We start from the raw sequence: 10588 nt of genomic DNA, 5'->3' as shown, positions 1-10588 counted from the left end.
CACTTCCTGTGATATTTTAAACCATATAAAGGATGATGAATCTAAGGCTGTAAAACAATAAAATAAATAAAGAATATTGCTTATGGGATACTAAGACTGATTTTCTGCCTGGGGCATGAAAACATTATGCTAAGTGCATGAAAATTATGTCTGCATCAACTGCAATTTGACAACTTTTTTCCCCTTAATTCATCCCAGATGCTAGTTGACAAAGAAGAAGGCCCATCCTGCAGAGATGATCAAAGAAGAGACCGATCTATCTTGACACAACACCCTCTCATCTTGCGTCTAAAGGCAGCTCACACTGAATGGACAGATTATAGGTAGAAAAAAAAAACATGAAAAAAGACTGTTGCCATGTTGGATTCAGACCAGCACTCACACTCCATAATTATTAGTCGTGATGATTGCACACGAGTGTTTTTTGGATGTTGTATGTGGCTCTGCAGATGATGATGGAAGTTGTTGTATGTATCCCCCTGCATTTTCCCGACTGTCAGAAATTGCATTTTGAAAGAGGCGCGATGCTCTCATCAAGAGTCATAATTTACTTGTCAAAGCAGGGGTCCTCTCAGTGTGCGGCCGGCTCCCCGGGGTTATAATTGCAAGACGGTTCTCCTGAAATGCCTCAAGTAAAGATGAAGCACAGGGGCCTGCTATAGTCAGGCTTTGTGTGCTCTTTCCTTTTAAAAGTAACCATTACACAGAAACCCGTGAAACACAGTTGAAACGTGTTTGACGGGGCTTCATTATACTTTTACCATCATGTTTCTCACCATTTGTGGCTTTCAACACTGATACATTTACTAGGGAGGGAAGTCTACACCGACTCAAGGGCTCCATCTAGTGGAGGAAATGAGACGATTACGGTTGAGATTAGATGAGGCTTTTCTGATAAATCAAGCCTACAGCATTTATTTTTTTAGTAAGTGAATGAATGATGAGTCTTTACGAAACATTCAGGAAACAGGGTGTTAATAAAGTACAGTTAAGTGCAGATTTTTTTTGTATTTTACTAAAGTGATTGTTTTTTTCACCTCTAGCACTTCAGGATTTATGATTTCTTAAAATTTTTGACCTGACAGTCAATTCAACTCCTCATTTATATCCTTAAATATTTTTAATTCGTGACCCATTTAATTTATTTGAGGTAAGAAGAAACAGAATAACATATTAAATAAAGATTTGTGTGGCAGAAATTAGATTGTTTCACTTTTAGGTAGTTTTATTCAAACATATTTACATATTATACACGTGAAAAAAATAATTATTACTCAGTCCTCACATTTCTAAAGTTAAATCTGCTATATCTTCCATTTTTTCAAATAAAGCCTTGATCTTTGAGTTGTTCTGTTTGCTCGTCAGCACATGGTATCTGCCCCCACACCTCTCTATGAGCCCCATCAGTTCCCCGTTCCTCAGGATGTGCTGATCCACGCTCTCTCCCAGAATCTCCCCCCAGGTGAAAAGCACCAACGTACGCCTCCAGACGTCCTCCCCGAGCAAACCCACGTGCTCCTCCACGGCCCACCTGTACTTCCGCGTGCAGGTCAGGAAGGCGGGCACGAGCAGGAGGACGACATGAGCGCCCGGGCGGCACCAGGAGACACTTTCTAGGATGCTCTTCCGTTGCGCCGAATCGGTCGCATCAGGTCCATCTCGCCACTTCAGACCCAGCGGTTCTGCAACCGCCAGGCGCCTCCCGGCTATCTGACCTCTCCAGGGCCTGAAGCCGGATTCGCTGAACTTAGACGCCTCTCCGCCTAAGATGGTGACTCCGGTTGGGGAGCGAGAAGACCACGTCTCTCCCAGGACCATCACTCTCAAGTCACACCCCGGGTCTTTGTGGTTCGGTAGGGACCTTAAAATGCTGATATTCTTGTTTTCTTCAGTTTGTTTTGTTTCTAAAAGTGTTTCAAAGTGACATTTATTTGTCTCTGTGGGGCTAGTAGTATCTTCTACGGCTGACTCTTTCCCTCTTCCCTTTGCCCTCCCATCCTTGACTTCTTGGTCCATCAAAGGCAAGTTATCTTCAGCCAATAGATGGAAAGAACCCGTTTCGTCAATGCTGTCATCGGACCTTTGCTCCCCCCTGACCAACGCTTCCTCTCGTTTTCTGAGATTCAGCTCCCATTTGTTCATGTCTTTGAGCGACTCCTTTAGCTTTGTCTCCCTGGTGCGGAGCTCCTCCTTCAGCAAAGCCATATCCCGGCGAATCTCGTCCAGCTCCTGCGTTGTGCAGTTGACATACTCGTTTTGCACCAGCAGTTCTGACTTCCAGTTGAGCAGCTCCTGCTCCTCATTCTTTAGGTAGCACTCTCTGTCCTTCAGCTCCTTCCCTTGATCCTTCAGACCTCTGACCTTCTTCTGGAGGTCTTGACCGTGAGAGCTCAGTTCTCTCTGTTTGCCTTCCAGCGCTCCAAGCAAAGTGTCCAGCTCACTTTCCTTCTTCTTGATAACCTGCTTCCTTAAGTTCAACTCTGTCATTTGATTATCCATTTCCTCTGCTTCTTTTTTTCTTATCTCTAGCTTAGCTTGGAGTTTTTGAAGCTCAGATTCTTGATTTTTCAACTTGATCTCCATTTCAACAAGTTCCTCCTGTTTTGCACTGAGGTCGTCTCTTCTTTTGCTCAACTCTTCTTCCTCGCTCCTCACAGCTCGCTCTCTATCCTCGGCTAATTTCTCTCTGTTTAGACATTCTTCGTCATACTTCTTTGCCTGCTCTTTTTGTTTCTCCATCAGCTCATTTATCTGAATCTTGCTCCTGTCTTCCCTTGCTTTAATAACTTCCACCTCTCCTTGAAGTTTATCGTTGGCTTCTTGTAATGCTTTCACCTCTGAATCTCTCTCCATAAGGGCAGCTTCTATGCTCTTTACTTTCGCCTCACATGTTACTAGATGCTCCCTAACCTCTTCCTCACTCTTCTTCCTCATCTCCTCACACTTGATGCTGAGATTTTCTGTCTCTTTTCTCATCTTTTCGTTGTGCTCTTGCAGCTCCTCCACTCTCTTTTGGCTCTCCTCGTATTTCTCTGTGACGACCCGAACGCTTTGCTCGTGACTCTCCTTCTCCTTCGCGACGGCCTCTATGTTCTCCGTTTTTTCTTTGACCTCTTTCTCGTACTCCCGAATCATGCTCGTCATCTCCTTCTCCATTCTCTCGGTTAGCTCCTTCAGCTCTGATTTGGTCTGCTCGATGGTCAGCCTCAGCTGGACGAGCTCCTTCTCGTTGTCTTTGTCCTTTTGCAGCAGACGTTTGAGCTCTTCTTCTTTCTCCTGCAGCTTTTCCATCATTTGTGCCTCAATTTTCTTCTCTTCCTCTGCATGGCGTTGCTGCATCTCGGCTACACGAAGTGTATACTTTTCATTGCTCTCTCTCAACTCGTCAATGTCTTTGCAGTGGTTTGAGCACAGTCTTTTCAGCTCGTCGACCTCTCCCTCTTTCTCTGCGAGACGTCTTTCTGCTTGTGTTATTTCTTTCGTCTTCTTCTCGATAATCTCCAGCAGCTTGTTTATCTCGTTCGCCCCTCTCTCCTCCGTCTTCTTCAGCTCTTCCCTCCATCTTGCCTCCCTGGAGTCAGCCTGCTGTTTGATGCTTTCGTTCTCCACCTCCTTCTCTTTCAGTTTGCTCTCCATGTCTTCCAGAAGCTCTTGCCTCATCTCCTCCATCCTTCGCTCTGTGTCCTGCAGGCGTTGCTCGGCCTCCTTCTTCTGGTTCAGGATGATTTCGCCCCGTTCCTTGTCCTTTCTCTGCAGAATCTCGTCGATGTCCTTTATGTGCTGTTGCAACTTTTCTATCACTCTGCCGTTTTGTTCCAGAGTTTGCTGCATCTTCTTCTTGCTCAAGCCGTCTTTCTCTCTTTGCTCCATTGCCTGCTGCAAGTGTTGCTCGAGCTCTTTTATTTGCTCCTTCATCTTGTCAGCTTTTTGTTCTGTTCTCTCCAGTTTCTGCTCCGAGTCTTTTTTACGCTCCAGGTAAACGAGTTCTTTCTCTTCCTTTTCTCTGATTTCTTCCTTCATTTCCTTAACAGTTAATTTCATCTCCTCAGTTTCGTCCTCTTTCTTTTTCAGTTGTTGCTCCATTGCTTTCATATCGTTTGAAAGGACTTTCAGCCTTTCGTCTGCTTGCTGCATCTTTTCTTTGGTTTCGTTGAGCTTCTCCTTCATTTCCTCTATCTGTTGCTCCGACTCTTTCTTGCATCTTTCTTTGTCCGTTTCTCTGATTTCAATTTCACTGAAAAGCTCCTTCTCTCTTTCTTCTTTCTGTTGGATTGTCTCTCTCAATTCTTTAAATTTCTCTTTCATTTCCTCAACCTCTCTCTCCTTTTGCAGAAACTCTTTCTTGTGCCTTTCTTTCTCTGCTGCCCTGCCTTCAACTTGCTTTATCAGCTCACATTTGACGTCTTCGGTTTCTCTTTGACTGTGCTGCAGATCTTGCGACATGCTTGCCTGTTCTCGCCTAGTTTCTTCTGTTTGGGCAGCAAACTTTTCTTTTAACTCTTTTATCCATCTCTGTTTTTCCTGCTCTTCTTCATCTATTTGCTGCTTCAGCTCCTCTCTTTCTCTCTGTCTCTCTCCCTCCAGCTTGCTTAGTATTTCTGTGTATTCCTGTCTAACCCTTTTGACTTCCTCTTCCTTCTCTTTGACTATCTCAACGACTTCCTTCTTGCGGTCAACTTCTCTTTCCTCCATGAGTTTAACCATCTCATTTATTTTTGTAGCCATTTCCTCTTGGTGTTTCAGCTTCAAGGCCTCCAGCTCTGTGTTTTTCTCTTGAACGTGTAATTCCAGGTCTTTTTTGTGCTGTAGCTGAATCATCTCTTTGTTTTTCTCACCTTCTTGCCCTTTTGCTTCCATCTGAGTAAGATGTGCTTGTTTTAGTTCTGCTAACTCTCTCGTTTTTGTCTCCAAAAGTTCACTTTTCTCTTTTGCAAACTTGTCATTTAACTGTGCTACTTGTTTGTCTTGTTCTTGCTTCATGTTTTTAATTTCCTCCTCGTGCAGTTGCTTGAGTAGCTCAATGTCATTTGTTTTTTCTTTTAGTGTCTTATGAACTTCTTGCTTCTGCTGAACTCTCATTGTCTCTATGATTCTTTTGCTCTCAGTAGCTTTTCTGGTCATCTCTTCTTCATGCCGCAGTTTTATATCCTTTATCTGACTTTCTTTCTCCTCCGTTTCTTTTTGGTGTTGTAGTTTCAGCTCCTCCATGCTTCTTTCCAACATGTTAAAGTTTTCAAGCATCATCTGCTTTTCCTCTGCAGCTTTCCCTCTTAGTCCTTCCAGCTGCTTGTCTTGATTTTCCATCTCTTTCACCAGTTTTTCCTCCCTCTCTGCCATCTCCCTGATTTTCTCTCCTTCTTTTCTTAGAGAATCAGTATAGTGTGTTTCAATCTGCTCCATTTTTACTTGTAAAGCTTCAAACCGTTCAATCCACTCTTCTCTCTCCTTTGTAAGCACCGCCACAGTTTCCTCCTTCTCGTCAAGTTTTTTCCTCCATTCCTGTCTCTCTGCTCTGATTTCATCCTCCCTTCGCTTCCTCTCGTGTTCGGACTCAACGCAGGTGCGTTCGAGATCGAGGAGCTTCAGCTGCTGCTCGTCAGTTCTTTCCTTCAGTTCCTCGATCTCCCTCTCTTTGAGCTCCAGGTTCAGCTCCGCTTCGTGTTTCTCTTGTTGACGTTGGTTTAGTGCGACTCGGATCCTCTCGTTTTCAAGGCTCAGATCCTGAATTTCCCTCTCTCTGTCCTCCGTCAGCCATCTCATCCGCTCCTCCAGGTCGCCAAAGTCGTTTCTTATTTCACCAACCCGTTTGTCCTCGTCACCCTCCTCTTCTCTTTGAACATCGGCCTTTCCCGGCGACTTCACCTTCTTCTTCCTGTCAAAGAACCACCTGATGCTCTTCACCTCCCTGTCCCTCAAGTTCTTCAACTCAGCCTCCTGACGAACCATCTTGTCCACGATCTCCTTCATCCGCTGGTTGAACTTTTCGTTCCTCTGGAGGCTCAAATCCCTAACTTCCTGCACCACGCAGGAAAAAGCTTCGCATCTGTTCATTGTCGCCATCTTCTCCACTTTCTCCAGGAGCTCCGTCACCTTTGCGGACCCCCCGCTGCCTCGTCCTCCTCCGTCTCCGCTGCCGATCACGTGGTACCGACCCCTGCATTTCTCCAGCAGCCACTGCAGGTCCCTGCCTCCGCTCTGGACGTGCTGCTTGATGTCCACGCCCTCGCGGAGCTGGTCGCCGTGGGTGAACAGCAGGATTGTGTGTCTCCACACACCCTCTCCGAGAAGCTCCAGGTGCTCCCTGACGTGTCCCGCCCTCACCAGAGTGTCCACCCTCAGAGTCAGCAGCAGGGCGTGAGGCCCCGGAGGGCACAGGGCCACGCTGCACATGATCTCCCGTTTGACCCGCTCCGGCGTGGCACCGGCCACTCCTGCCTCCCAGCCCGGCGTGTCCACCACGGTCACCATCACCCTGGCCACCTCCGCCTGCTGGCGGACACACTCCTCCGTCACCGCTCCTGCTTCGAAGAAGCCTGTTTTCCCAAGGATGGCGTTCCCGGCACAGCTCTTCCCAGTCTCGCGCTCTCCCAGTAGAACCAGTCTGACCTCGGGCAGCCGCCGAGGAGCCTTGGAGAAGGACTGGTGTGCATCCAGTTCCGAACCCTGGGGTCCATCACCTAGGGAGAAAAATATAAACAGACTTTACTCTGTGGTTTGTGCTTGACATTTTGTCACCATGTCATACTTTGCTGTCCACCTCGTTTGGCAGGAAAATCCAAACACACACCACAGTCAAAAATGAGCGATTGGGTAAAATTTCCACGCCTCCAGCTGGCAATCATGTCTCATTATATCCAGAAAGCAAAGCGTAGAACAAGGTTCAGGTTGTTACCAGGATGGAAATACTTTCCATCTTTCACAAAAAACTCATTCAACAATGATCCTCTCTCCTGATATCCAATGTCTTAGCAGAAAAGATGATGGTAGTGGATGAATCTCTCATTAGCCAAGTGACAAATGATGTTTGTCACAGTCAGAGGCTAATCCTCTGAATGAATTCCCTGTGTAATTGCAGGGAATCCATAACTAGTTGTTCTCTTGGGTCTTGGTGGTTAATATGAGACATCCCTCCTTCCCACTGTTTCCACTCCCCCCCCATTTTTTCCACCGGTTTAGTAGCATTTACTCACGTAATTCATGCTTACCTCACCTCGGGCACATTTATACTTTTATTTAAAAAGACTCTGGTGACAAGTCTGCTTCTGAAAGGTTACTCTGAATCCCTCTCAAGTTGAAAACTAAACTACAAAGCTGCATGTGTATTCACTCATTTTCATCCATGGTTTTCTGCTCAGTTCCAGGATGGCCGGAGTTTCTCACATTCATAATAATTTAAAACATCTAGCTTGTAAACTAGACCTTCAGTTAGCTTCCCACATGAGAATTTTGGACAGTGGTTTTCAGCAGGTTTCTAAGTATTGTGATTAGATACGCTGCTACCGGAGATATTGTTAAACTTATTGCACTCACACAGCTGGTTTTAACACCAGCGATATAACACAGGATGGGATGGTCTCATGAGCAAAAATAATCATGCTAGCTGCAGCCACAAACATGCGTTCTTCTACTTGATGGAATCTCCGGTGAGTGAGGAACAGCGCCCTCTGGTGGTGTTAGCTCCCCTTGTTGTGTACGTATCTGGCTAATGGCTAGCTTAAAAGGCTATTTTAGCTTTACATGAATCACCACTAGTTTGTGATTTCTGCTAGTAGCCCATCTAATTCAATCTTTTATAAAACACAAAACTTGGACTCAACTAAGAAGCATCTTTCTGACAAGTTGAGCGATAAGCAGTAATAATTTTAGTCACAACAGTATTGACTGGGTTTGTGAGGACAGGGCAACGCTTAGGTTACAACTGCCCCTGATCTCACTCTGAAAAAAACATTTTTAATTTATTTAGTGAGGGACATACACAAACACCAACATGTTCAAAAAAATGTTTTTGACAAAAATCTGTACAAGTGCTTAAATATAAATAAAACTAAGGCATTTTTTTGTACATATAGCTTCTGTTTTTAAAGTATTTAAACCCTTTATCTTTTAGTTCTGTGAGTAATACTTCACATGTAGTTGACACTTCTCAAAATTGGAAAAACAAGAGAACATGCGTTCAAGTATGTTGAATTCCAAAGTCAAGAAATTAACATTTAACCTAAAGTTGCCCATGTCCACAGTCATGGACATGGGCAACTCCAAACTGACAGACCACTGATGTGATTTTCAAATGAAACTGCTATAGAAAAATGACAGATGACACAACTATTCTCAAGATACAATCTTTTTAGTCCTGAAGACCAAAGTTTTAACACATCATTGAAGTCTAATTTATAGAAAAGGTGAATATATGGTGGCCATTCCAACATGGAGGCCATTAGAGTTTTGTCTAGAGTTTATTTTGTAATAAACTCTTATTCTTCAGCATTAAACAATCTGAAGGACTTACTCATGAGAGCGGCTTTGATGGTCCCTCTCTGCATCTGCGCCTCCATCTGCCTCTGCTTCTTCCTCCTCTCCCTGGCTCTCCTCTTCCCATCCGCCTCCAGCCCCAGCAGGACTCCGTTATCCAGCTCCAGATGACTCCTTCCTCCCTTCTTTCTGTCCACCATCACCTCCAGCTTCCTTATCAGTTCCTTCACTTGCGTCCCGTCTCCTTTGCTGTAGTTGTTCACGATGTGGTACCTGCTGCTGCACTTCTGGAGGAGTCTTTGGAGTCCAGAACCACTGGTCTGGATGCGCTGCTCCATGGTGGTCAGACCCAGTTCGTCTCCCCTGGTGAAAAGCACCAAGGTGTGCTCCCACACCTCCCTTCCCAGCGGCTCCAGGTGCTCCTCTATCTCCTGGATGTAGCTGTCTGTGATGGAAGCGCAGGAGCGAACTACCAGGAGCACGGCATGAGGTCCAGGAGGGCACAGGGTCACACTCCTCAGAGTCTCCCTCCTCACCCAGTTGGGGGTACTGTTGAGTGGGTAGTACCACTCCCAGCCAGGTGTGTCCACCACTGTGACTTTCCTGCCAACGACATCCGCTCGCCTTTTCACGCACTCCTCCGTGGGCTTCCCGCTCTCGAAGCCGCCCACTCCTCCCAGCAGGGTGTTCCCTGCGGCACTCTTGCCGGCTCCCTTTCTGCCCAGCAGGACCACTCTGAGTTCTTGGAGGGCGGGCGGGGTGCCTGGGGAGACCGGAGGGCGTTGGACGTTCATGGCAGCCGGCAAACTCTCATCTGTGAAGAAAGGGAGAAGTACTTCCTCAGTGCATCGTACCGGATAAGCTGAGTGACACAGAACAAAGAAATGTGGCAAAAGTCAGACATCAATCTAGATTACCACCACAAACCACACTGAATTTAGATTTTCATCATTGAATCCATCGTCTACATCACTGAACCAATTTCAAGAGTTGAAACCCTTAAACTGGCAGCTTTGTACAAGCTTCATATCAATGTCCTGCATCAGGATCCACTGTAAACTCACCTCCGTTTGCCTCTGCGGCTGCACTGCAGTTCTCATCTGTCGAGTCCATCTCTCTGTCCACCTTCCTCCTCTTGTTCCTCTTCCCCTTTTTTTTTCTTTTTTAGGCTCCTGTGTGTACTTTTACAGGAAGAGCTTCTCTAAAGTCATTGCGACACAAAACGGACACAAACCGACGACTGACTGAGCTGAAAAGAGGATTTGAGATTCACAAACTGAACTCGTATCGTAGTAGTCTTACTGAGTCACATGACCTCAGCTTGTGGTTTTCTAACATGCTCTGTTTCAACACGACAGGAAGTCAGGAGGTGGAGGTGGCAGCGCGAGCTTTTTAGAAACACTCGTACAAAAGCTTGCAAAATGCGCAGTTGGGTTAATAGCTGTAGAACGGGTGCATTCATGGATGCAATTGTGCATGCACCAAAGAATGGTGTTATTCTGCAGGTAGGCACAGAAATGCATTTTTTTTCCTCAGAGCTGCTCTGCAACTTGAAGTCAGAAGCTGCTCTGTGGTGAACATGTGGAACTTCTGTTTCCTGTGCCTACAAGACGGAGAGGCAGTACAAAAACTCTCTGTGGTTCAAGAATCCCTTACACACAGAAAAGAGTCATGCCAGCATAAAAAACCGAGACAATAAAGGATAGCTTCACACTAAGTTTTATAGATAAAAGCCCATTTCAATCAGTAAAGTGCATCTCTTATCTGCTTTATCAAAACACACGGGGCGTTCCTCATTTCATGTTGTCTGATATTGACAAAATACTCAGCCGAAGATCACTTCCTCTTTTTTACGTCAGAAATGAGTTTCAGAGTAAATTTTTAGTCTAGGGATCAGCATTACCAATATGAATTTAATAAAAGAATGTCAAAAATAATATAAAAACATGGTATATGTTTAGGATATTTTTAACAAACGGAAATAAAATCTACCCTGTGATGGGTTGGTGACCTGCCCACGGTTTACCCCGCCTCTCGTTTTCGCCTCTGGTTTGTATAAATATTCACAGTCTTATGCTTAAACTTTGATTTAGTTTCAACTTTATTTGGAGTCTGTCAG

General features: G+C 45.4%; 1 protein-coding gene across 2 annotated transcripts; it reads right to left on the bottom strand.

The window, feature by feature from the left end:
• Nucleotides 1–1199: 1199 nt before the first annotated feature.
• LOC111611161 (trichohyalin-like) lies at nt 1200–9730 on the bottom strand. 2 transcript variants are annotated; one of them, XM_023346882.1, is made up of 3 exons: nt 9534–9730; nt 8507–9331; nt 1200–6677 (listed from the first exon to the last, which is right to left on the bottom strand). In XM_023346882.1, exons 1-3 carry the CDS (start codon nt 9580–9582, stop codon nt 1282–1284), a joined length of 6270 nt encoding a protein of 2089 aa, XP_023202650.1. In that variant the 5' UTR covers nt 9583–9730; the 3' UTR covers nt 1200–1281. The 2 variants fall into 2 exon arrangements, with proteins under 2 accessions (XP_023202650.1, XP_023202651.1); XM_023346883.1 differs by having other exon boundaries at nt 8507–9283.
• Nucleotides 9731–10588: the final 858 nt, after the last annotated feature.

Source organism: Xiphophorus maculatus, chromosome 14 (genome assembly GCF_002775205.1).
Source record: "Xiphophorus maculatus strain JP 163 A chromosome 14, X_maculatus-5.0-male, whole genome shotgun sequence".
Taxonomy (NCBI): Eukaryota; Metazoa; Chordata; class Actinopteri; order Cyprinodontiformes; family Poeciliidae; genus Xiphophorus; species Xiphophorus maculatus.
Note: the sequence above shows the minus strand (reverse complement) of the source record. Positions and strands in the feature narration are given on the sequence as shown.

What these genes read in the sequence shown, in the direction of transcription:
- LOC111611161 (XM_023346882.1), bottom strand. Translation starts at nt 9,582, where the DNA reads ATGGACTCGACAGATGAGAACTGCAGTGCAGCCGCAGAGGCAAACGGA. An exon ending in AGCCGCAGAGGCAAACGGAG is followed by an intron (nt 9,332 to 9,533) that starts GTGAGTTTACAG and finishes TGTGTCACTCAG; the next exon opens with CTTATCCGGTACGATGCACT. An exon ending in CATCAAAGCCGCTCTCATGA is followed by an intron (nt 6,678 to 8,506) that starts GTAAGTCCTTCA and finishes TTTTCTCCCTAG; the next exon opens with GTGATGGACCCCAGGGTTCG.